The sequence below is a fragment of the Hippocampus zosterae genome, chromosome 12, assembly GCF_025434085.1.
Source record: "Hippocampus zosterae strain Florida chromosome 12, ASM2543408v3, whole genome shotgun sequence".
Taxonomy (NCBI): domain Eukaryota; kingdom Metazoa; phylum Chordata; class Actinopteri; order Syngnathiformes; family Syngnathidae; genus Hippocampus; species Hippocampus zosterae.
The window spans coordinates 15,849,464-15,876,998 of NC_067462.1; the positions used below are offsets into that span (position 1 = coordinate 15,849,464).

Genomic DNA, 27,535 nt, shown 5'->3' on the forward strand with positions numbered 1-27,535 from the left:
CTCATATCTTCATTCACTCATAAGTAAGCCATGGCGAGGTTAATCCTTGTGATATTTTCAGATGTTGAAGTCGGCAATTAGTAGAGATGTTGGTGCCGATCGATCGCCGTTTTATTTGAGATTTATGTACAATGATTTTGAATGGACAAATTACCGGTACATCCAGTTCCTCTGCTACCGCTCACCAAGACTTGAGGAAAAGGGAAGGGGGGCTTGGCTATACCTTATTGCTGAACAGAAAAGGGTGATTTGAGAGTTGTTATTTATTTACTGCTTTCTCCCAAAACATTCATCTTCCGAGCCGCTTGATCCTCACTAGGGTCGCGGGGGGTGCTGGAGCCTATCTCAGCTGTCTTCGGGCAGTAGGCGGGGGACACCCTAAATCGGTTGCCAGCCAATCGCAGGGCACACAGAGACGAACAACCAACCACGCTCACACTCACACCTAGGGACAATTTAGAGTGTTCAATCAGCCTGCCACACATGTTTTTGGAATGTGGGAGGAAACCGGAGCACCCGGAGAAAACCCACGCAGGCCCGGGGAGAACATGCAAACTCCACACAGGGAGGCCGGAGCTGGAATCGAACCCGGTACCTCTGCACTGTGAAGCCGACGTGCTAACCACTGGACTACCGGGCTGCCTCTCCCAAAACAAATTTATATACCCGGTAATTGAAAATGCAAACATTTCTCTGATGACAAAATATTGTTTTTGATTGAAAAATGGCCCATCCTTGCTGGACTGTTCCTACAATGAGTATATTGATGAGTCAGCGTTAAAATACAGAAGAGGGTCAGAGCTTTATTTGTATCGTTATTATCCACCCTTTGAATTATTGAAGACATGCACTGTCTGTCCTGTAGCTGCAGACAAGTCAATGCAGACAAAACTGAATGCCTGCAATTAACAATAACACTGTACAATTAGAGGATGACTTGACAGCATTGCACATCTACATACATAATGGCTTCCTGATGTATAAAACCTATTTTTTACATAAAAACGCAAGAATGCAATTGTGTTTGTGTCAGACAACACGTTTTGATGTGAACTTAATTAACCCTCCGCAGAAAAGACATTTTTAACTTCCCTTTTAGAAGCTTCCGAGCATTTCATGTGTGACTACAGAATGTGGTTGAGGTGTATTTGGGTGTGTGCTTGTCAGCACCCCAAGTAATGATGTCTTCCATCTGAAAAACTGGACACTTAAAAAGCAACAGTAGCATCACAACACAGAAAATATGACTTGCAATATCTTTAGTCTTTGTCAAATAATGAAACTGCATATTTTGTCTATTTTAGACCCATACTCCCAAACGCGTAAAATCATGGGTCATTTTTTGGGGACATTTTCCAAGAAGCCTTGGTGTGAAACCAGGCCGTGTGTGACATCCGTGTCTAATTCGTGTTGCTATTCGGATCACGCTGCGCAACTGGAAGTGCTGCAAAATGCTCCACTTTATGCAACCAGAAGTGATGCAAAAGAGTAACACCGCAAACGGACAAACAACAACAAATTGAGCTGAATTCTTAAGCAAGGAGCTTGCTGTATCCCGAGAAGTTGCCAATCTCGTGGAAAAAGGGGAGGAAATTGCAAATGACTCCCATTTATTGACAAATAACATGATAAAAACTGAGATTTAGGAGCATTTGATGACAAGCTTTTCATCGAGTATGTAAATCTGGATGCATTAACAATACAATAGACAGTACAACAGCTGACCATCAAACATTTGCCTTTTGGAGAAGAGTAAATTGCATACTGTATTTAAATAGCACGAATCAACTCTTTCGGAACATTGTGATGTGCTTCTCTGACTTCCCTCCGCGGTGACTGAAAACATGTTGATTTATTTGGAGCTGGATAATGTGTTTTCTTGTGTTTCATATGACCATTGGACCTACTAAAATTGGTCATGTGTCTATTTTTGTTTTGTTTTTTCTGTTTGGATCTGTTTATACTGCTTTTTGTCTACACCATTCCTTTGGTAGTCCATGTGTTTAGTAATGCGAGATGAAGTCTTATTGAAGTATATAGACTAGGTAAAAGATAAACTGTCTTTCATCTTAATTTTAGGTTAATTTGCCTTTATTTTAGGTTAAAGTCAAGTAAAAGCAGATGAAAAGCAGAGCCCATCGTGAGTTTAATCGTTTGGCAGAGCTGATGTAGGCTAAGTTCTTGTGGTCAGTAAATACAGTCAATGTTTCCTTGGCTCCCGCTCGCCAGTGACGCCATTCCTGAAATGCCAATAGCATGGGCAAAATTTCACGGTTCCCTACATCGTAATTAACTTCAGCGGGGGTACGTTTTCTCGAGAAGAAGAATGTGCAGGGGTGGAGTCTCTGGTCGACTGGGGATTACTGGGACAGTATAACAAAAGGTATATCTGGATTTGGATGGGTTAGAAACGGTGGATTGGTAAATTATTGTTCAGTGTATTCATGAGATTTTTGAATCCTGGCCTTTCCACAACACTAACCGGGGCCCCGTGTCTTGGAAAATGTGCTCCTTCAAATTCAAATAATCACAAACGCATTAAGAGATCAAGGAATTCTAGCTACTAACTCTTGACAAAGTACGGGTGTGAACAGAAAGTTGACCGAGACAATAACCAACATGTGCAAAGGTGTTATCTGGGCAAAGGGTGCCTACTTTGAAAAATCAAAATTATAGAAGATTAAGATATCCTTTATTTGTCCCACACTGGGGAAATTTACATGTCTTTTTTTCCCCAAAAATCCCATCAATATTTCTTCAAATTGTCAATGACTGACGTGTTCATCTGTAATTCAGGGTTAAAAAAAAGGAACAATCACTGAATTACAGGGTGGTGTACTGTATTTCCAAACTTTTGACTGCTTCAGTTTATACTAATAATTTAAAACATTACGTGGGGGGGGGGGGGGGGTGAATATGCAATACCACCTCATTCGAATTTGCAACAATCATTTACAGGTGACAGCTCAGATGCTGCAATTTTGAGGGATCTGTCGATGAATGAGGCTCCGATCGACATCTGTAAAATTGCTTTGTCAACTTGGCCATTCGCTGTCAGTGGCATTAACAGCAACACTGGGCCACATTTCCACTTTCCTTTTCCCACTGATGTCTTTATCACATGTTTATAAATTAAGAGGGAAGTATGGAGTGTTAATCTCGCAAGCACCTTCACCTTCCCACGTACACCTCAAGATGAAACCATCTGTCTGCTTGTTGCCACGGTAACAGGCCATAACAACTTTTGGGGGGGTATTTTGGTCTCTGTAGGTACAAAGGAGTTAAGCACCCATTATAAGTGTGTTGATCAGAATTTTTTAAATGTCATACGGTGAGAAAATGTTTGTGTGTTTTATTAAACTCTAGTGGGTGTGATGACTTCCAGCATGTGTTTGAAGATGGGTGGGCGTAAATTGGAAAGCGATTGTAGCAGGTGCGCTCATGTGTCATCTGGAACATTGCCGCATATTCCTCAGAGAGCCGTGCTCATTTGGAGTCCTATATTTACTCAGAATGGGTCAATCCCTGTACTAACGCTCACTCATTCTTTTTTAGAGGGAAGACAGGTTGCTAGTTCATTGTTTTTTTTTTTAGTCAGAAGGATTTTCATTTTTGGACTCCTCCAATCATTATTTACCGCTTGGCATACACATACGTTGGCCAGCCACCTTGCACTCAATTGCAGTCATAAAAAGTCTACCATTTCCACACCAGCTCCATTGGAAAATAATGCGTCTGGAAGTTAATGGATGGCTAGGTGTTTATATAAATTTATTGGACACACTTGACTGTTGTTAGTGTAACACTTAAAACCTGCAATAAGCCTCTGAGCTCCACGCTGACCCAGTGTTAAGTGACTGATGAAAGCAACGCTGAACATGTACAAGAGAGTCACAAAAAAAACTTTACTTCATGTTGGTGTAAGTCATTATAATAACAATCAAAATTGTAATTCTAATACCACAGGTATACTTTTTTTTATTTATTTTTTTTAAATTATTTTTTTTATGGTGAGTTGTTAAAAGGGCCTAACGGGCCTTGTACGAGGTGTGTTCGAGAATTTCCACGACTCGTGTCAAAAAGGCACTTTTCAAATCCAAACTATTCTAATCTTTTGTGGGCAACACGATCAACCAGCACGTCAGCAAAGAGATCCTAAGATGTTTGCGTCAGTCAGTGCGTAAGAAGAGGCAAGTGTCGTGGCAGGGCAACTCATACTTCACCATGACAATCTGCCTGCTTACATTGCTCTGAGCGTTTCCTGCCCGAGATGAACCACCCTACTAACCTGAGCTGGATCCTTGTGATTTATTTTACTTTTTTCATCTTGTCCGTGCACAATGAGGTCATCAAAGGGACCGGTTTTGAAGACGTGGACAAAATTAAGACGGCAGTGACAACAGACCCGCGGAAAATTCCAGAAGAATCTTTCCGGGGCATGTAAAGCGTGGCAAATATCGTTTGTAAAACATGTCCTGGAACTTTTCTGACACATCTCATATTTTCTGTGACTTTCGTGGTTGGTTTCATTTGTAATGGTCACACAATCTTACTATCCAGTTCTGAATTATTTTGGTTGTTGGATTTATTTTTAATAACCATTTTAGTTTTTCCTGGGGAGGTTTTTGCATATCGCTGGCATCAGGCGGAATCCCGAATTCTCCAGAAGCATCAGTTTATAGGGGGGAAACAACAAAAGAAAAACATGGCATGTTCGTTGAGGCTTTAACATTCCATAGACAAAGAGAGAAAACTAATTCGTACAAGTAGCAGACCCACATCACGGAGACTTCAATAAATTAAAGATTTATTCAAAAATATATAAAATTGTCCAAATTTGGACAGGTTTCTGAACGATGGTGACAATTTTTTTTCTTTCTGAATAAAACGGATTTGATAATTGGTTTAGGTAGATTACGTAGGTAAGCCTCCTTGCATGGAATTAGATTGTTTCACACATTTTAAGATGATCACAGTTTTTATGCATAATGCTGCAAAAAGCATCTTTCTGCTGATAAAAAGCATGGAATAGTCCTTTGCCTTGCCAAAGGAATGGAAACACTGCCTGGACAGTTCAAGAAAATCATACTCTGATAATATTCATGGGACTAGGAAAGCAAACAAATTTGTTCTGATAAAGGAAAATGAAAAAAAGGAACGTTTCTGCGATGCATTGTATTGAGGCGCCACAGATGAGCAGGAGTGTAGTGGGCGTGCTACGCGGAGGTACGCCGTCCACCCACTTCTCCCGACGCCACATTCAATTTTTATTGAAATGTTTGTTGATCATTGTTGTAATGCGAGTTATGCTTAATAACGTTAGCCTGTGATTATTTTGGAGTCGTAAAACATTTAATTTAACGTTAGTTCAACTGTTGTTGTAGCCTATGATCGATGTTCTGTATGCATATATAGAACATCCCAGAATCGTGTACACCCACTTAAAAAATCCCCACTACACCACTGCTGATGAGCCTCTGCTGGTGTCCCAAGAACCTCTCAATGCAGTATCCCCCAAGGGCCGTTTTTTTTTTTTTTTTGGCCACCTCTAATCAATCGTTTTGTATTTGCATTCGATTCAGAAATACTTGAAGGCTTATTTTACAGTCCAGTATATCGAAATGGTCTCAGCAATCATCCCTGGATTAGATTGTGCAGAGTTACTTTATTGCTAAGAATAGCCGTCCCAACAACGCTATGCTAATTTCAAACCCGGCCCCTTGTCCTGTTTCATTTTAGATTACCAAATGGTTATCTCATTACAATGTTGAAAATGGGCTCGCAGTTAAATTTAGAACATCCTGACCTCGCTGTAGTCGTTTTTGTGGCTGCACTTCCCACACAGCGTCCCATATGCACATTACACGCACACGTAATTACATGCTCGCTAGCTCTGTGGTCTCCCTAGACTGCTTAAGTTTCCTGCCTGCTGACGTCAAGAGAAGCTTTTGGGTTTTTTCAACTGAACATGTGCATATACACTCACACACCGACACACACGCACACATGCGCAATGTAAACAAAGAGTTGTCCTGCATACTACATTTAGTGGCAAAAAAAAATATTCCTTCTAAAAGTAAAACTTTGGTTTTGTGAGCGCAATAATATATCAAAGGGATTTATTATAGTTGGATGTTTGTCTCATTTGTAGTCACCATAGGAGAATGGCATACTCTTCGTTCTTTTCTTCTCAGTGCGCCGTCAGGGCAGCCACTCAAGGGCGAGTTCTTCTCCTGGAGGGTCTGGAGAAGGCCGAAAGGAACGTTCTTCCCGTCCTCAACAACCTGCTGGAGAACAGAGAGATGCAGCTGGAGGACGGACGCTTCCTCATGGCAGCCGAGCGCTATGACAAGCTGCTGGAGGTCAGAACACCAACATGAAGTTCACTTTAAAAAACGTTGTTGTGATTGTATGTTCTGTTTTTGTACATTACTGTACCTTCTGTATTTCGACAAATATCGGCACAAGACTTTTTAATGAAATCTGACGGTTGATAAGAGATCAAATGCAACTCTGTCAACTTCAGTGAAGTATTTAATTTTTCAGTTAACCCTGAGAGAGATACTTGTTGACCCCAAGTCCGCTCTCTTTAATTTGAACTTAAGACAATAATAATTTAACATTTCAGTTAATTTGACATTTCTGTAAAATTGTAGGGAGCTATTTACTCCCTGAACTTTTTTTTGTGGCAAGTTAAAAACAAATGTCTTGTGATAAGAACATTCATCAAATCCGAAAAGTTATAAACGGTATATTGTGAGACACATGATGGGTTAGAGTTTGTATTTTCAGAAATTTTGATACCAATATTTTCCTTTACTGGAAAGGAATATTGGCTCCAAACATTGGTTAGCGGCCTACTTGACAACTAATAATCAGTATCAACATGCCCCCCTCTCCCCCAAAAAAGAAAAAAACAAATATACAGTAGGTCTATCTTTACTCAAACTTCCCAAAATGGAGTGTTATTTCAAAGACTCCCATTACGTCTGCTTGAGAGGCGCAGGAATCGATCTGTTTGAGCTGTCAATGACGCTGATACCACTAAGATAGATTCTCAAACTTAAACATCAATACGTTTGATACTTCATTTGAGACGCTGTATATGCAGTATCATACCAGAATAGAAAGTGATACAGTACGCATATCGATTAGTGGATGCATACGCACAAGAAACTCACTGGCACAAGGTCAATTTCAAAGATTTCAAATGCCGATACCCGAGAGGTACATCCAGATGACCATACCTGAAGCACTCGAAACTGCCAAACAAAGGCTCCAAGCCTTGTCCAGTCGCCTGAAGCGGTACACGAAAGGGAATGAGGCCAGACGAATAAACAGGCTGTTCGCAACACAACCTGCAAAAGTGTACGCTCAGTGGCAGGGTCCTAACAACAGAGCTGACCCACCAAGACTGGAAACTGAAAGGTACTGGAGAAGGAGGTTGCACATAACAGCAGTCCACAATGGTTGCTGACCCTGAGAGAGGAGCACAGCTACCTCCCTGAACAGAACCCAGTTACCATAACAGTGGCAGACATACAGGAAAGAGTCTCAGACATGAAGAACTGGACAGCACCAGGCCCGGACATGGTCCACACCTACTGGCTAAAGAAACTCACAGCACTCCATGAGTGCCTAGCAGTACAAATGAACCAGCTGCTGAGGGATGGGACTCACCCAGAATGGCTAACCGAAGGGCGAACGATCCTGATCATGAAGGATCCCTCGAAGGGTGCAGCCCCATCCAACTATCGGCCAATAACCTGTCTCTCCACAACATGGAAGGTCATGTCAGGCATCATTGCGGCTAAGATAAGTGGACGCATGGATCAATACATGAACGAAGCACAGAAGGGCATTGGTAGAGATACCAGAGGAACCAAACATCAGCTCCTGGTTGACAGAACGGTCGCACAAGACTGCAGGTCCCGACGTACCAACCTGTGCACAGCTTGGATTGGTTACAAGAAAGCATATGACTCGATGCCACATACATGGATCACTGAATGCTTGGAGTTGTATAAGGTGAACAGGACCCTAAGAGCCTTCGTTGCGAACTCGATGAGGATGTGGAAAACCACACTTTAAGCCAATGGCAAGCCACTTACCCAAGTGTCCATCAAATGTGGCATATACCAAGGTGATGCATTCTCCCCACTGCTGTTCTGCATAGGACTGAACCCCCTAAGCCAAGTAATCACCAAGACAGGCTATGGATACCGCCTCAGAAATGGAGCTACAATCAGTCACCTCCTCTACATGGATGACATAAAGCTGTATGCTAAGAGCGAAAGGGGCATAGATTCCCTGATCCACACAACCAGGATCTACAGCAGCGACATCGGGATGTCATTCGGGCTTGAGAAATGTAGTCGGATGGTGACTAAGAGAGGAAAGGTAGTCCGCACTGAAGGGGTCTCACTCCCTGAAGGAACAATAGCGGACGTTGAGGACAGCTACAAGTACCTCGGTATACCACAAGCCAATGGCAACCTCGAACTGGCAACAAAGAAAGCGGCTACGGCCAAATACCTCCAGCGAGTGAGGCAAGTCCTAAGAAGCCAGCTCAATGGCAAGAATAAGACCCGGGCAATAAACAGCTATGCCCTGCCAGTGATCAGATACCCTGCAGGAATAATAAGGTGGCCAAAGGAAGAGATTCAGACCACGGACGTTAAGACCTGAAAGCTCCTAACCATGCATGGAGGGTTCCATCCCAAATCCAGCACCCTGATACTGTACGCAAGCCGAAAGGAAGGAGGAACAGAAGATGAGGCGCTGGAAGAGGGACCATCATGGGAGGACAAACCCCTACACGGGATGTACCACCGGACCATAACTGAAGTGGCTGATCTCAAGAAGTCCTATCAGTGGCTAGAGAGGGCTGGCCTGAAGGACAGCACAGAGGCACTCATCCTGGCTGCTCAGGAGCAGGCCTTGAGCACCAGAGCCATCGAGGCCCAGATATACCACACCAGACAAGACCCAAGGTGTAGGTTGTGCAAAGAGGCACCTGAGACGATCCAACACATAACTGCAGGGTGTAAGATGCTGGCAGGGAAAGCCTACATGGAACGCCATAACCAGGTGGCTGGCATAGTCTACCGAAACATCTGTGCGGAGTATGGACTGGAAACCCCAAGGTCAAAATGGGAAACACCTCCGAAGGTGGTGGAGAATGACAGAGCGAAGATCAGAATCAGAATCAGAATCAGAATCATCTTTATTGGCCAAGTATGTAGAACACACAAGGAATTTGTCTCCGGTATAACACGCTGCACTAGTATCATCGTAAACAACAAAATCATTGAACCATTTTAGAGTAACCAGTAGTTTTGTAGTACCATTTTGTGGTGCAAGAAGAGTGACTATGTCAGTGACTGTTTAAGGAGTTAATGGCTAGAGGGAAGAAGCTGTTTAAGTGTCTGCTGGATTTGGTGCGCATGGATCTGTAGGTCAAAATGGGAAACACCTCCGAAGGTGGTGGAGAATGACAGAGCGAAGATCCTGTGGGACTTCCAGATTTAGACTGACAAGATGGTAATGGCGAACCAACCAGATATCGTGATCATAGATAAAGGGCAGAGGAAAGCCATTGTAGTGGATGTAGCGGTCCCAAGTGATGGAAACATCAGGAAGAAGGAACATGAGAAACTCGAGGGCTCAGAGAGGAGCTGGAGAGAGCCTGGAAGGTAAAGGTGACAGTCGTGCCTGTGGTGGTCGGAGCACTTGGGGCAGTGACCCCCAAACTAGATGAGTGGTTGCAACAGATCCCGGGAACAACATCGGACATCTCAGTCCAGAAATATGCAGTGCTGGGAACAGCAAGGATACTGCGCAGAACCCTCAAGCTTCCTGGCCTCTGGTAGAGGACTCGAGCTGAATGAGGGACGGACACCACCCGAGGGGTGAGATGTGGATTATATAATATATATATATATATATATATATCAGTCCATATATATATATTTTTTTTAACATTTGTGTGTTTCTTTTCCGACCTGTAGGAGCACACAAAAGAGGAGCTTGATAGCTGGAAGATCGTTCGCGTTAGCGAGGACTTTCGGGTCATCGCCCTTGGTCTACCTGTCCCCAAATATAAAGGCAACCCACTGGATCCTCCCCTCCGATCTCGCTTCCAGGCCAGAGACATCTATTATCTCCCGTTTAAGGTACGGTCTTCCAGTCATTTAACACGAAAAGAAACGATACGGTAGCCCCAACAAAACTTTATTTATCTTCAGGACCAGTTGGAGCTGTTATACGCGGCAGGACCGAACATTGCGGCAGAGAGGTGAATTGCCAGTCTCACAAATGCCTCCATAGCGAATTGGAATTGAAATTGTAGCGTTTGCGAATATCTTTACATCGATTTTCAGTGAGTGATTTATCATAGCATGTGGTTAGTTCATTGGTTCTTAACCTTGTTGGAGGTACCGAACCCAACCAATTCACATGCACATTCACCGAACCCTTCTTTAGTGAAACATAACAATCAGTGAAACATTTGACAATACAGTTGTACTTGATACATACATACATATTGATAAAGTGTTCCTTCAGTTTTTAGTTGCTCAACTTGGCATGACATATCATGCAGATAGGACGCTGAGTCCCATTACGTTCCATGATGCATATGAATTCAACTAAATTTCCCACAGCACTGATTGGACAAGCGATGTAATGTGATCATCTGCAGCGGGCGTGTCATAACTAATTGACATGTTGAGTTGAGTGTGTCTTAACTTCCACGGCAGAGGCTCCGTCGAACCCCTGAGACCGATTTACCAAACCCCTGGGTTCGATTGAACCCAGGTTGAGAACCACTGGGATAGTTTATTTAACATACTGTAGAAATAATTTAGATCATAGTTTAGGTTACCCAACCCTCTCCCTGCTTGCAAGCCCAGTAGTCATCCAGACAAGGCCCTATCAGACTGTTTTCAATATTAGTGAAGAGTGGAGCAAGAGTGTGGTAAGGAGTTTGAGTACCCCTCCTATCCATCTATTTTCTGATCCGCTTTATCCTCACAAGGGTCACGGGGCATGCTGGAGCCTATCCCAGCTGTCTTCGGGCAGAAGGGCGGGGGACACCCTGAACCGGTTGCCAGCTAATCGCAGGGCACATTGAGACAAACAACCATCCGTGCTCGCACTCACACCTAGGGACAATTTGGAGCAGGTATCAAACTCAAGGCTCGGGGGCCAGATCTGGCCCGTTGCATCACTTTATGCGGCCCGCGATAGCAAATCAAACATGTCAACTTCCACAATGCTTGCTAAAATCTCAACCACAATTTGGAAAGTCTCATATGTAATGTAAAATAAATAAGAGCCACATTGTAAGCATTTTCTTGTTACCAAAAACCTCTTGACAGTAATTGAAACAATAGTTGAAGAAACCATTATTATTGACATATGGTTTCAGTGATAATGGCCCGCCAACGGAAACGGTAACTAAAATCTGGCCCACAACAAAAAAGCGGTTTACATCCCCGATTTAGAGTGTTCAATCAGCCTGCCATGCATGTTTTTGGAATGTGGGAGGAAACCGGAGTACCCGGAGAAAACCCATGCAGGCCCGGGGAAAACAAACAAACTCCACAGAGGGAGGCTGGAGCTGGAATTGACCTTTTTTGAGTATCCCTTCAAATTCAAATCATGATTCTTTGTTGTGCATTCAATTCCTCCTCAAACAGCTGCGCACTGCTATGCAGACAAACGTCCGGATTTCTCTCAACCCTCCCTCACGCGTGCACATTATAACAGTAAATGGCTGATGAATATTCAGTATGAGTGTGACCTGTGTGTGTGTGTGTGTGTGTGTCTTGTATATACACTATATACTACTGTTCTTAATTTTTTACTTTCTTTTACTATACATACACCCATTAACACACCCATACTGTAATTGAACCCTCCTCACACAGTTTGTCCTTGTGTCAGGGTGTCCCAGCTTCTGTCACTTGCTTCCACACTGTGCTCCCAGGAATCAGCCAACCTGGGCCTTCCTGACTTTCCTGTGGATAACCTCCTTAACGGCGTCAATGTACTGGTAAAGAACCGTTTAAACCTCTGCTCTCCTCCTCTCTGATAAAACGGCTTTGTATTCAGATCAGATGTTTTCATGCAAGTGTCACCAATTCCAACCAAGCATGCCTTCCTCCTCCAACTCACCCGATTCAAATATTATGATCAGAATTATTATCAAGATTCAGCAGAGTTTGCTGATGAGTTGACCATATGAATTAGGTGTGTTGGAGGAGGGAAATGTCTAAAACACAGGGGCACTCGAGGACCGGACTTGTTGAGCGCTGGTCTAATGAATCCTGTCCTGTGTTTTCATAGAATGTTTTCCCCATGATGTCGTCGCAGCAGCTGGTCCAGAGACTTTACCCCTACCATAGCATGTTGGGCAAGGACGGGTGCAGCGCTGTGGAGACGGTGCTCAGTGTAGGATACCGTCTTTGACTTTCTGCTTTCTAGCTTTCTGTCAGTGGTCTACAGTATGTATCGGCTTGTTTGCCGACCATTCTCTGCAACTGGTGAGTTGTCAGACAAATGCCTGAATGAGTCATGCAGATTTTATGGTTTTTACACAGAAATTTGAGCTTCTGGATGGCCGCAGCAAGACATCGAGCAGCGCCGTTATCAGTGTGTCCAAAACAGCAGGCTCGGACGAGAACTATGCAGATGTCACCTTGCGCGTTGCAGATAAAGATGTTAGAATTCAGGTAGACACCTTTTTTTATTATTTTTATTTTTTTACATTTTAATGGGTTTTTACAGTATACTTACTTACTGTAATGCCCTCGCATGTGTGAAAGAAGGACCTCCATCGTCAATGCACTTGTCAGCTGTTCTACGCCCCCACACCCAACCAAAGCATGCTAGGAAGTACAAGTTCAGCTCACTTCCAAACCTGGAAATGTATTTTTAGTAGAGCTGTCAGTTTAGTGCGTTTTTATTGGCATTAATTTAAATGAATTTTAACGGGACTAAACATTTTCTCGCGAGATTAACGCGGCACACGTCACAAGCGGATGTTACGTTGCTCTATAAATACACCAGAAACAAAACAAGCGCGCTGCAAAAGTCCACGCCCATGTCTGTTTTGCCAGCCATGCCGTGCGAGACACCGAAAACAGATACTTAAAGAGTTACGAATGGAAAGTTTACATTTAAAAAGTCACCATATTGCTCCACTGACAAGACCAAAGTTATCTGTTCTTCTCTCTCTGTGTATCATACAGGTATACGATGTATGCCACTGACGCGATTGTTACTTGTTTGGAACTATTTTGTGTGGAAGGTTATAGTGTGCTGTGTCCATATAAATAGAGCGGGTGGAGCTTCTCTGTGTTCGTCTGACAGTGACAGTGCGCTACAGTGGTAGCGACCTAGCGAAAGTAAAATGTCTCCATTGTTGTCATCGAACCAAGTGTAGTCATTCGAAATGAGGTCTACACAAAACCGTAGAGAGACTTCCGCGCAAGAAGGACCAACACAATCAACATAGCCTGACTGTGTTAGAGGGAGTGACCCCCGCCCCCCTTTAAGAATGGTTTGCTCCTGCAGCATGGGGGAAGTGTTGTGCTTGTTTGTACGGCCGGCAGTTTCGAATACAGCGGCACATAATGAACACTGGTGTCCGGTGTCTCGTTATTCTTCAACAAACATACAGAAACAGACTGCTGTGTTGAAAGCAAACTTGAGAAAAATGAAGTATACAACCATGGTTTAAATCCACTATAGGCTGAGTACTAGTGTACCTTAGATGTGCACTTTCTAATGTTATATTGCTCTATTTTAATTTCATAAAAAAAGCTGTTAAAGCAACTGTTGTGTGACAAAATATTTTTTTCACCGTTATTGATGGACAGTAATATTGTGTGAGAGATTATATGTGAATAACTGCACCAAGTGAAAAATGTTCATGTAAAATTGAAAATTGAAATTGTTATTTCAGTAAATATTTGCATTTGGCACATAGAAAACTGATTCTTTATTCCATGTTGACGAGAGCATTAAAATGGGGAAAAAATAGGACAAAAATGTAAAAGGAAATTCAGAAACGATAAAAAATGTGTGAGTAATCACGATTAATTTTTTAGTTCATTTGAGTTAATTATGACAGTTGCATTTTTAATTAGATTAAATATTTTAATCGTTTGACAGCTCTAATTTTTAGTATGAGTGAAATCCTGCATGACTGGGACACATAATTACGCTGGTGTGCGTGCACTGCCACGTTCAAGTGCTTCGAAGCCGAGAGGGGGGCTGATGAAGGCCACACACACACGCACACACACACACACACACACACACACGCACACGCACACGCACACGCGCACACACACACACATGCACGCCATGATGAGAAACAGCCTGAAACTGAGGCATGCGATGCACTTTTGTAGCCTGTTAACTATCGTAGCTCACACGTACAGTTTTAAAGGTTTAAACGGTTGATGTTGTTTTTCTCCTCGGATCTACTTGGGACATGGATCTACCTAATGGGCACCCCTAATTTAGATTATTTTTATTTAGCTCTGTGATTAAGATCTTTATTCGCCTCACAGTTGGGAAATAGTCAGGAGGTTGTAAATAAAACAAACATTCATATACTCAAAATGTGCCAACAAGCAGAGTATAGCACAAATATACCAACACATGTCAGTTCCAGACTTTTAACATATTGAATGCTTCTCTCATGGCTTCATTTTTGTCAATATAGACGCCTACATTTTTCGAGAGCCACCTTATGCATCTCACTAGTTTTTGCATTTTGGTCCAAAGTTGTATGAAATACTGTAGGTACAATCCATACTCAATTGTCGACATGAGCTCCAACACAAAAAGCTAATAGGGAAGTGCAAAATGTATTTTACATGAAATTATATTTGATATTTCAGAAAAACAGAGAGAGGGAATATTGATGTATTGAAATATTTGTCACCACCGGTAGTTACTTTGGCTCAATATTTTTTTCACACCTCTACAAGCTGCCAGTGACTTTAAATAATGTTTTTTTTTTTATTGTTGATGATGAATCATAAAATGTGTTTTATTTATTTATTTTATTTATTTTATATTGATATCATGCCACTGTAGTAAAAATAATATTAACACATTATTCTGTATTTGTTGTGTTCAAATCGAATGAACAATCAGGTCCCAGCAGGCACCAAGGAGCCCCGGCCACCCAACAGTTGCCACGACTTCATCAGCACCCCTAGCCACTCTCAGCTGATTGCCGACATGATGCAGTCTCATATGGTGAAGGACATGTGTCTCATAGGAACCAAGGTCCTACACACACATACACAAATGCAGTTTATGGTGAACTATTGCTTCAATGTAATCGTGTTCTGTATGTTTCAGGGTTGTGGCAAATCGGTGATTGCTAAAGAGTTTTCTGAGATGCTGGGTTATAGCATTGAGCCTGTCATGCTCTACCAGGTAAAAAAAATAAATATGACAACAGCTACCGTTATGCGCAGCATATTAATAGATGCAATATTAGTGAGCAGTTGTATTGAAGAAGAAAATCATACATGAGACACACAGGGTGAAAAGGCACATTATTTTTGTGAAGGATGGTAGAAGTCAGTTGGGATAGACTCCAGCGCACCCACAACTTGAATAATGACAGGTGGTATATAAATTGAAGGAATGACGATGAACTCTGGCTATTAAATCAGTCTCTCTCACAGTGTTCTTTCTATGCTTTAACCTCCTTGGACCCCGAATTCTGTATTTGTTCATCATCAACAATCAAAAAAAACTTCCTCTATATACTGTACTAGCTGGTTCGCCGCCCTCCGGGCGGCTCATCAGCTAGTTCCTGCGGAAGGCTGGTAAGGTGGTAGTTCGCCGCCGTCCGGGCGGCTCATCAGCTAGTTCCTGCGGAAGGCTGGTAAGGTGGGCCTTCGGCCCACAAAAGTGTCGTTGCTAGGTTCAACTTTTTGTTCATCTTCATTGCTTATCGCGAAAATAAATTGATGTTTAGCTCGACTAAATAACTAACAATTTTATTGCAATGCTTGTGGGTAGACAACATTTTTCGCCAAGATGCCCGCGCGATCGTAGTGAGCCACTGCCTGAGCGGCGCAGCGGCGCGGTGAAGTAGGTACGTTTTGAAAAGGGACAGACGGAAGGACAGACCGCGTGCGGGACGACGCGCAATATATATATAGATAGTATGCCATTTTCACCTTACATTTTAAGGTTTGTTTTTTAATGATTTCATTGTGCCTGTGACAGGATATGACAGCCAGGGACCTCCTCCAGCAAAGGTTCACGCTCCCCAACGGCGACACGGCGTGGCGTCCGTCACCGCTGGTCACTGCTGCCATTGAGGGCAAGCTGCTGCTGCTGGATGGTATACACAGGGTCAACCTGGGAACACTGGCTGTCCTTTCCAGGTAAGACCATCATTTCTCACACATTTCAGTATTGTTGTAGAGAAGCCAAAGTTCACCAGTGTTACATGCTGCAGGTTACTTCATGACCGGGAGTTGGATCTTTATGATGGCACCAGGCTGCTGAGGTGGGATAGATACCAGGCACTGAAGGAGGAAAACAACTTTACAGACGCGCAACTTAAAGAGAGGTACCTGTATACTCATTCACAAATGTGTCTGCATAGTCCCTTACAGCAGGAAATTATGACGTTAAGGAAAAAAAGTCTACCTATGTGTTTCTGCGTGTGTTTTACAGCACAAAGGGTGGAGCTTGTCAACCTACCACTTAAACGCCCACTAATAGACTTTATAATCGAATAAATATGTTTCATGCAATATTTTCAAATGGACATATATGGGAATGTTCACAACAAATAGCAAGCTTTTCTTGCCAACTGGCCACTACGTACATACACACAAATGAAATGATGGAAATCGGATTTTGAGCTGCATTTTTAGATGATGCGTTTTAATCATGCACTGCGGATTGTATCCTTTTTATGTGGTGAGCCAGTGAGAGACCGTTAGAAGGCAATATCTTTAGGTATGGAAGAAGTGGACCTGTGAGACACTTGACTGACCTAAATTCCTTTTTTTCCTAATCTCTTGCCTTAGTCTGTATTGTGCCAAGAATTAGGGCGCTGACAAGTTATGTGCTGAATAATTAAAGTCTTTTTAATGCAAGCGATCCATCTGAAATAATTTTTTAAAGTCTCATAAATAGTAGTGGTGTCACGGTATGCAGAAAAAAAACCCCATCACGGTTTGGTGTGTACCTTGTTTTACTTTTCAGTCCTTTTGACATTTGTTACGACTGAACAAAATGTAAAACTATAACTGTTTACACAAACCAATTTAATTTGATGCATAAAAATGTTCTTTCTGATGAAAGACTGTTAATCGCTCCTACTATATTGACCGATGCATGACCAAGGTGACTTTTTTTATTGTTCTTTTAAACATAGTATTTCTGATAAGTTAGCAGTGACGAATGTTTTATTTTAAGAGCAAAAAAAAAAGCTTTGTTGGAAAACTTGTTTTCTGTTTTGCGGTGCTCTTGTCACAACGTGCAAAATTATATTTCTTCTCTGTTTGAAAAGTACACCAAAGTAACAACAGTAAGTTGTTTTCAACTATTTGCCCGAAACATCCTTGCTAGCTACAGAAACGTTTTCACATATTTGGACCCATGCTGCCATGCAGTGCAGGTTGCAGTCGAACAATAACTGTTAGCTTCAGACTGTCTTTACCGTGACCATGCTCAGTGCCCTCTTAATAAAGCCTCCACCAGTTTAAATATAGTCCAGTGATGTGTGGGTGTCTCGATGGGGTTACAGTCATGGTCCTCTCTGTCCTCTTGAATCAGAGGCTTATACAGCCAACTGTCAAAAGCCATGCACTTCCTCATGACATAAATTGGTTGTGACCAACCTACACACGCACGCACACACACACACACACACACACTCGCACACACACTCGCACACACACTCTACCCCAGCACAGCGGACTGTGTCTCATTGGTATCTGTCTTTTCAGGTCAATCTTTGCCATCCACACGTCGTTCCGAGTGCTCGCCCTGGCTGAGCCTCCACTTGTTGGCGCTGGTGCAAGCACCAGTGGCAGCAGCAGCACTAAAGGTCAACAGTGGTTGGGTCCCGAATTGCTCACCATGTTCCTGTACCACACCGTCAGGCCGCTGGCCCAAGCCGAGGAGGTCAACCTGTTGCAAGGATTGGTGAGATACTCTCAGTGGACAAGAATTTGTCCTCTGGTAAAGATTTTGACTTTGAAATATTTCATTCATCTTTCTAGGATTAGAACTCTTACTGAAGAAATATCTGTTGACTTAATTTATTTTTTTTACATGCAATTTAAGATAACATCCAGCACACCACATCTTCCCATTTAGCTCCTTACAAGCAGCACTTATCCCAAACAAATCCATTGATTTCTTGTCATGTATATTCATCCCCCGGTATCTCAAGGTAGCTATTTAGACATTTTCAGAGCTTATTGTCCTGTTTTCAAGCACACTTTGATTGATAACTGACTAAATTGATCGTCGTAGTATAGTCTAAAGTTTTAACCATCACAAATTTCACAAATTGTCATTTTTCTGCTTTTCCTAATTATTTAAAAATATTCCCTCAAACTTTCAGTGAATAGTACCCATTTTAACTCAGAACTGTATTGATTTTTATGATTTCTGACACAAGAAAACCAAGGTAACATTTAATGTGTTCCCTTCCGACACCACATATAGCAAAGGTATAGATTTTTCGAGACTAATCATAAAATCTAAAGTTTTAGTGGTAGCTAATGTCAGATCAGTGTGGAAATTATCAAGTGAAGTTTATTTGAATAGAGCTTAAATCACAAAAATAGTCTTCACGAGCCCCAAACTCCGCAAGTGGGCAAGGAAAATTTCGAAAGCCCCATATCGGGGAAAAAAAAAATAGGCTGATCAAGGCTCCCATTAATTTTATCTCAATACACTTGCTCTTGTTTTCATTTCAATTTGCAGTCTCCTAATGTTCCAAAGGAGGCTGCCGAACAGCTCCTGCAGCTCACGCACACTCTACGACAGACTACTGACCCCACAGTAAGTGTGCCTGTGTGTGCGCGCACGTGTGTGCCAATGTGATTTGCCTTCATTTATTTGCATGTGTCACCAGGCACAGTCTCTGGCCTCCTCCCTCTCCACCAGACAGCTGCTGCGGATTTGTCGCCGACTCTCTCGCTACCCCGAGGAGAGCATCGCCCACGCTGTCAACAAGGCTTGCCTCTCAAGGTGTGCTCAGGGTTGTATTCACCTTCACGTTTTGTGCACTTCGGCTCCTGTCGAACAAGGGCTGTAGTAGGGCGGACCCCCTTTAACACTGTAGCACTGTGTGTTTTTAGGTTTCTTCCCAGTTTGGCCCGCGGCTTGCTTCAGAAAAGCCTCGCCAACTGCTCCATACAAGACACTCCGGACGCTGACAACACACGTGACTTTACTTGTGCGTCCCAGTCACTTGCATACACAAGACTTACCGTACATCTTCCTTTCTATGTCGAACTGAATTCAATTTCCGGGTCTTGATTGTGGCACGGGGTTATGACTGGCTAGCACAGCTGCTTCACAGTTCTGAGGTCGTGGGTTCAAATCAAGGCTCCAACCTTCCTGTTTGGAGTTTGCATGTTCTTCACATGCCTGCATGCGTTTTCTCTGGGTACTCATACATTCTAAAAGCATGCATGGTACGTTAATGGATGACTTAAAATTGTCCGTAGGTTTGAATGCGAGTGTGAATGGTTGTCTACAAAACCGAATTCCAATAAAATTGGGACATTGTCTAAAACGACTAACTCCCACTTTTTGCTGGGTCTAGGCACCTCATTTAATTCAGGCCCGTTGAATTGCATTTGGGGGAAAAAATGAATACATTTCGTATTGTGGATAAACACACACACACACACATTTACACGCAAACACACAGGGTTTTTCCTGGCTCAAGTTAAGGCAGAGGTCTTAAGGGCTTCGGCTTCAGAGGTTCCACTGACCGATATGAATACTAGATACGCCAGCATGCTGTAGCAGCTCGGTTAACCAGCGCGCCTCTGTGGCAGATATGTTGGAAGGGACAACATTCCCATCAAAAGAAATGCTTTGCCATTGAATTGAAGTCACAACTGGATCATTTCTCAACTAATTGTCATGATTTCATCATTGCCAAAACTTTCTGTATTAATACAGAACATCCATTCAGCCACTATCTGTGACCCACTTGCCCTCACGGAACATTCGGGGAAAGAAGAGGCTTTTTACATATGAAATATTAATCCCAGTTCCCCTGGTGTAAGTGTGCGAGGTGGTGCAAAATGTGCTGGCAGACGTTTTTTCCCCCCATTCACTCACATAAAATGTGCAGACGCTTTTGCCTAACCTTGCTTAGTGTCGCCGTACGAACGCATCTTTGTTCATAAGCCTACAGCCCTGCTCTCATCCTATGTTTTTCCTTTGCTCTGACTCTCTCAATAATAAGCCACTCTCGCAAACTCTAATTGCCCCACAGGGATAAATACAATTTTCTAAATCTGAATAACTATGGTTCAACTGTATATTATCATATGTATCCCAAAAAAATCAGTCTGGAATGTGTTCCATGTTGAATACACACCTTCAGTCACTACATGCCACCCAGCATCAAATCGACTGAGCTGTTGAAATTATTGGGGCGATTTCTCTGTTTTTTTCTTCAGGTATGGTCAAAGATGGTGTGCTCACTATCGGGAAAGTTTCTGCTCCTGTTTACAAACCCAACGAGAAAATGAAGGTTCCAGATGTGCTCTTCTATAATAATCCCCAGGTAATTCCTCTGTCACCACCCGCACTGACGTAATCATTGCTATTGATTGATTGATTACAATTTAGGTGAACGACTGAAGTCACTGATGTGACAGTTCTAAGGAGCAAGCTCTATTGATGTGTCCTTTGGCCTAGGTTCCTCTCTTAGAAACGCTTGCGCTCTCTGTACGTGTTGTGCATTATTTTGTGCCATTTTGAGAATGTTATTTAGAGTGAATGTTGTTGACGTCATGTTTGAGGGCCAGGTGCAGATGTCCTACTTTTTTTTTCCTCCAATGGCATGTTTTCTCCCTGTCTTGTCCAGAAGGACAACAACATAACAAAGCGATATATAATTTTTGTAACACTGTATTGTGAGCACTTCTTATGACCTAGTTTGTTTTAATGTAATTGTGATTTGTGTCTCTGCAGCACGTGATGGTGATGGAGGACATGTTAAAAGACTTTCTATTAGGAGAGCACTTACTCTTGGTCGGCAACCAGGCAAGCTTTGTCACTGATGAACAAAATTATTGTTTAATTTCCATTTTAACAGAAAAAAATGTTTCAATTTGAAATTGTTGCATTCTAAACTTTACTTTCTGTACTCTCTGTTGCAACCTGTCTAGACAGAAAAATGGGTTATTAATGGTTGATGACATAGTTGGATCTATTAGGCCTACCTTGCTTAAAACAAGGCTCCATACTTTTTTTTTTACTAGAGATCATAAAAATATTTTAATTTAGCAAATTTACTCGTCACACAAGCATGAGAAGATGAAAAAATAACTCTCTTAAATGTTAAGGGCAAAATGCCACTAGGGCAGTCTCGAGCCCTGGCTTAAAGACATCCACAACATATGTCCGATTGATCGTGTGATTTAACTATTGGTAATCAATCAGTCATATCTATTGCGGTGGTGAGGTGTCCAACATACTGTGCAACCACAGTACAATCCTACTTTATGGAGATTTTTGCCCACTCTTAATCACAGAAGATATCACTCGTTCATCTTGTCAACATTGGCCCATAGAATATCACAAATCAAATAACAGGATGCCGAATGTGCAATATTAGGCTCCGATTTAGAAGCTACTTATATTTATTCTTGCAGCAATTTTTGTCAGTTGTGTAGCAGGCAGTTTGGCATAACACAAGACTTGCAAAACTCTTTTGACCCTTTAGGAAATATTCAGCGTCGAGCACTTCCTTTAGGAGGCTTTGTCCTGTCAGTTTAGCTTTAGTGGGTCGAGTTACAGGAAAGAAGTGGACATGACAGCCAAAATATGGTGATCTGTGTTGTTGCAATAATAACATGCGGCAGTCAGTTGGGGAATCTGTCCCAAGCCAACACATTAGCGGCTGTCAGAGCTCCTTGCAGGATGTCTGACTGGGAGGTCACTGTGGTTAGCCAGTGAGAGTCCCAGAGTGGAGAGGAGCCCCCCGTCACAAACTGTTACCGTCAAAAGTCTGCATTGAAGGGAATAGACTCATCTCACACACTTATCGAACATTGTTTTCTTAAACAACACATTTTATTTTGTTGTCCTATTTTCTTCCATAGGGTGTCGGAAAAAACAAAATAGTGGACAGGTTCCTGCACCTTCTGAACCGACCCAGAGAATACCTACAACTGCACAGGTCAGTCATAACTACAACAAAAACCACATTTTATTTTTTTTTCTTAGCAATAGCGCAATGTCATGGTGGTATTGCATTTCTCGTTCTTTCTGAAATGTAATGTTTCCTCATTTAACCTTAAATATTCAAGAGTGGTGTGTGTTCATTAATTGTATGGTGGTGACATGGTGAGTACCACCACATGCATTAAGCACAGGACAGTGTTTGGTTGTTGCCGGACTTGTAGTGTGACATCTTGTCCGGTCCAAGATACCGACCGATATTTGTCCGGTAGTCTGACAGCTCAACCGTCGTGAATGACAAAAAACGTTGTGTGGTTTTACAAGGACACGAGTCGTCCTGTATTTGTTGAATACGCTGTAGTCGGTTCACTTCAGGCCGGCCCGTGGCATAAACAGTCCATGCAGCGGAGCACGCATTGCAACACAGGAATTGATGTGGACCCCCTCTTGCGGTTGTGGCCCTAAACAACCGCATAGAATGTTTATGACATGGGCAGGTCCTGGTTTGTAACCCCTGCTTTTGCAGCAGTTTTTATTTATTTATTTACCGTATTTTCACGACTATTCGACGCATCGTACTAATGGCCGCAGTCTCAGTAATGCGTGACATTTCTGTATTTTACACATACACAGGACGCATCGTACGAATGGCCGCAGTTTTACAGTGGTAAAACATACGTCGGCTTAAACATACGGCATGCATGCGCGCACTCTAACACGTTAGCTTGAAGCATACGGTAGCATGCCAAGACATACAGATAAGATAAAAACACGTTTTTAAAAAGGCAACGAAAGCAGAACTGAGTTTGGGTGTATTTTATTTAGCCATCGTACAATGTTCTCACGTTTTTCGATCAATCATCACCCAGAAATCCATCAAAGTCCTCATCCTATCAGAAGCAGAGGACTGCACATCTCAGTTGTCATTGAATGCATCACATGCTAGTGTGAGTTGCTACGCATTGCCGAGCGGAAAGAAGGAGTAGCAACAGCAAAGTCAACATTTCTCTCGTGTGAAGCTTTCCCACATTTGAAAGTAAAGAACAGAGTGAAACATGGTGGCAGCGCGTGTGTGTGTAGAAAGAATAGAACAATTGTGCAAGTACCGTAATCCATCAAAAACGCCGCGTTCCCTCTCGTTGTTGCGTATTGTGGCGTAACTCGCCAAGTGCTGCCTCTCACTCTTTGTAAAGTTGTGTTTGCCACCGATCATCCATTGTTCCCATGCCGTTTGCAACTTTACTTTGAACGCCCGGTTGATGCCAATGTCCAGCGGTTGGAGTTCTTAAGTCAAGCCTCCGGGAATAACGGCAAACTCAGAGTTCATTTGCTTGACTTGTTTTTTCACCGCTGCTGTGAGATGGGCACACATGCCAAAAGCATAACCGGTGGCTTTAAGTTTGAACTGAGCTTCGTAGGCGTGTCTTTTTGTCGAATTTATTTTCAGGGGTTCTTAGAAACCAAAACCGGAGTTGTTTTGCAACAATGCACATTGCCACACTCTATACAAGTGTTGGTACTGGCTTGAGGCGTCCACTTACACGCCCACCCTTCACCATTGGCGGACTAGCTTGCCTGTCCTCTCTCTCTCCCTCTCCCTCTCCCTCTCCCTCTCCCTCTCCCTCTAACTCTCCCTCTCCCTCTCCCTCTATGTATATATACACGCCCACCCTTCCCTGATTGGCCGAATTCTCTCCCGCATGCCTGGCCACAGTCACTTCCGCCTTTTCTCTATATAAACAGCGTGTCGGCTGTCAGTCAGATTTTGGAACTCAGCGCATATAAAGGACGCTCCGCACCATAAGGCGTCCTGTCCATTTTGGAGAAAATTTAAGACTTTTAATGGCGCCTTATAGTCGTGAAAATACGGTATTTATTTTGACATGGACTTCTGCCTGAGAGAAGAGGAAGCACTTTGCAAAGCTCTAGATGGTACATTCCATTTGAACTACCACACTTGTACTTGTGTTCCCGGGATCTGTTGCAGCCACTCATCTAGTTTGGGGGTCACTGCCCCGACTGCTCCGACCACCACAGGCACGACTGTCACCTTTATCTTCCAGGCTCTCTCCAGCTCCTCTCTGAGCCCTTGGTATTTCTCGAGTTTCTCATGTTCCTTCTTCCTGATGTTTCCATCACTTGGGACCGCTACATCCACTACAACGGCTTTCCTCTGCCCTTTATCTATGATCACGATATCTGGTTGGTTCGCCATTACCATCTTGTCAGTCTGGATCTGGAAGTCGCACAGGCACGGAAAATCCTCCTGGATCCCCCGCACCCTGCCCACCACCTTTTTCAGCCACTCCCCTCAGGCAGACGCTACAGATCCATGCGCACCAAATCCAGCAGACACTTAAACAGCTTCTTCCCTCTAGCCATTAACGCCTTAAACAGTCACTGACATAGTCACTCTTCTTGCACCACAAAATGGTACTACAAAACTACTGGTTACTCTAAAATGGTTCAATGATTTTGTTGTTTACGATGATACTAGTGCAGCGTGTTATACCGGAGACAAATTCCTTGTGTGTTCTACATACTTGGCCAATAAAGATGATTCTGATTCTGATCTTCGCTCTGTCATTCTCCACCACCATCGGAGGTGTTTCCCATTTTGACTTTGGGGTTTCCAGTCCATACTCCGCACAGATGTTTCGGTAGACTATGCCAGCCACCTGGTTATGGCGTTCCATGTAGGCTTTCCCTGCCAGCATCTTGCACCCTGCAGTTATGTGTTGGATCGTCTCAGGTGCCTCTTTGCACAACCTACACCTTGGGTCTTGTCTGGTGTGGTATATCTGTGCCTCGATGGCTCTGGTGCTCAAGGCCTGCTCCTGAGCAGCCAGGATGAGTACCTCTGTGCTGTCCTTCAGGCCAGCCCTCTCTAGCCGCTGATAGGACTTCTTGAGATCAGCCACTTCAGTTATGGTCCGGTGGTACATCCCGTGTAGGGGCTTGTCCTCCCATGATGGTCCCTCTTCCAGCGCCTCATCTTCTGTTCCCCATTGTCTGAGACATTCTCTGACTACATCATCCGTTGGAGCCTTCTCCTTTATGTATTCATGGAGCTTGGATGTTTCATCCTGGACAGTGGCTCTCACACTCACTAGTCGCCGGCCTCCTTCCTTTCGGCTTGCGTACAGTCTCAGGGTGCTGGATTTGGGATGGAACCCTCCATGCATGGTTAGGAGCTTTCGGGTCTTAACGTCCGTGGTCTGAATCTCTTCCTTTGGCCACCTTATTATTCCTGCAGGGTATCTGATCACTGGCAGGGCATAGCTGTTTATTGCCCAGGTCTTATTCTTGCCATTGAGCTGGCTTCTTAGGACTTGCCTCACTCGCTTTAGGTATTTGGCTGTATCCGCTTTCCTTGTTGCCAGTTCGAGGTTGCCATTGGCTTGTGGTATTCCAAGGTACTTGTAGCTGTCCTCAATGTCTGCTATTGTTCCTTCAGGGAGTGAGACCCCTTCAGTGCGGACTACCTTTCCTCTCTTATTCACCATCCGACTACATTTCTCAAGCCCGAATGACATCCCGATGTCGCTGCTGTAGATCCTGGTTGTGTGGATCAGTGAATCTATGTCCCTTTCGCTCTTAGCATACAGCTTTATGTCATCCATGTAGAGGAGGTGACTGATTGTAGCTCCATTTCTGAGGCGGTATCCATAGCCTGTCTTGGTGATTACTTGGCTTAGGGGGTTCAGTCCTATGCAGAACAGCAGTGGGGAGAGTGCATCACCTTGGTATATGCCACATTTGATGGACACTTGGGTAAGTGGCTTGCCATTGGCTTCAAGTGTGGTTTTCCACATTCTCATCGAGTTCGCAACGAAGGCTCTTAGGGTCCTGTTCACCTTATACAACTCCAAGCATTCAGTGATCCATGTATGTGGCATCGAGTCATAGGCTTTCTTGTAATTAATCCAGGCTGTGCACAGGTTGGTACGTCGGGACCTGCAGTCTTGTGCGACTGTTCTGTCAACCAGGAGCTGATGTTTGGCTCCTCTGGTATCTCTACCAATGCCCTTCTGCGCTTCGTTCATGTATTGATCCATGTGTCCACTTATCTCAGCCGCAATGATGCCTGACATGAGCTTCCATGTTGTGGAGAGACAGGTTATTGCCCGATAGTTGGATGGGGCTGGACCCTTCAAGAGATCCTTCATGATCAGGATCGTTCGCCCTTCGGTTAGCCATTCTGGGTGAGTCCCATCCCTCAGCAGCTGGTTCATTTGTACTGCTAGGCGCTCATGGAGTGCTGTGAGTTTCTTTAGCCAGTAGGTGTGGACCATCCGGGCCTGGCGCTGTCCAGTTCTTCATATCTGAGACTCTTTCCTGTATGTCTGCCACTGTTATGGTGTGTGTGTGTGTGTGTGTGTGTGTGTGTGTGTGTGTGTGTGTGTGTGTGTGTGTGGGTGGGTGTGTGTGTGTGTGTGTGTGTTGTTTCCCATAAGATCACGAGTAGATTTAAACAAACATCAAGAGTGTTGATGCATTCGTCGGTTTGTGGCTGCTTTTTTTTATGTGCAGCTGCGGTCAAAGTCTTGTCAAAGTCAAAACGGACAGCTTTGTGGACGGACATGATGACCTGGTTAGTCCCACTCACTGAAGCAGCTAATATTAGATCAAAGCAGCAGGGGAGGGAGGCAGGAAGATGCGTGTGTGTGTGCATGGTTTTTGGAGACAGATAGTCTTCAGAGATGTGGCTCAGAAAAGCAAAAGCCGCCCAAGAAAGAAAGTAGGACGGCTTCCGGGTCAACTCGAAGAGCGTGCATCATGGATGAGTGGGAAGTGCGGGGGTTGGGGTTGGGGCAACTCGCGTAATTTTGGAATGTCCACTGGGATTAAAGATGATTGAGTTTGTAATTTGATGTCATATTTTTAGTTTGGTGATCTGATGGACTCAAATGCAGTCCTAGCCATCTTTATGATCTAAAGAGGAAGTGCCCACACTTGTTGAAATTAGTGATGTAAAAAGTAATGTGATTGCATCTAATAATTCCAAACAGTTTTTCTAAAACTAATTTGAGGATAAGCGGTACAGAGAAGAGTAATTGTCACAAACTCGACATTCGAGCTGTATTTCCAG

General features: G+C 43.4%; 1 protein-coding gene across 1 annotated transcript in view; it reads left to right on the top strand.

The window, feature by feature from the left end:
• Positions 1–27,535, top strand: part of vwa8 (von Willebrand factor A domain containing 8) — a 63,524-nt gene that overhangs the window by 2,359 nt on the left and 33,630 nt on the right. The window contains exons 5-21 of the mRNA XM_052081722.1: positions 6,195–6,362; positions 10,011–10,175; positions 10,248–10,297; positions 11,950–12,058; positions 12,352–12,456; positions 12,606–12,737; positions 15,178–15,312; positions 15,388–15,465; positions 16,270–16,430; positions 16,505–16,618; positions 18,009–18,207; positions 18,997–19,074; positions 19,148–19,263; positions 19,374–19,471; positions 20,715–20,821; positions 21,232–21,303; positions 22,365–22,441. Coding sequence (XP_051937682.1) covers positions 6,195–6,362; positions 10,011–10,175; positions 10,248–10,297; positions 11,950–12,058; positions 12,352–12,456; positions 12,606–12,737; positions 15,178–15,312; positions 15,388–15,465; positions 16,270–16,430; positions 16,505–16,618; positions 18,009–18,207; positions 18,997–19,074; positions 19,148–19,263; positions 19,374–19,471; positions 20,715–20,821; positions 21,232–21,303; positions 22,365–22,441 — 1,964 coding nt within the window. The remainder of the gene's footprint in view (positions 1–6,194; positions 6,363–10,010; positions 10,176–10,247; positions 10,298–11,949; positions 12,059–12,351; positions 12,457–12,605; positions 12,738–15,177; positions 15,313–15,387; positions 15,466–16,269; positions 16,431–16,504; positions 16,619–18,008; positions 18,208–18,996; positions 19,075–19,147; positions 19,264–19,373; positions 19,472–20,714; positions 20,822–21,231; positions 21,304–22,364; positions 22,442–27,535) is intronic.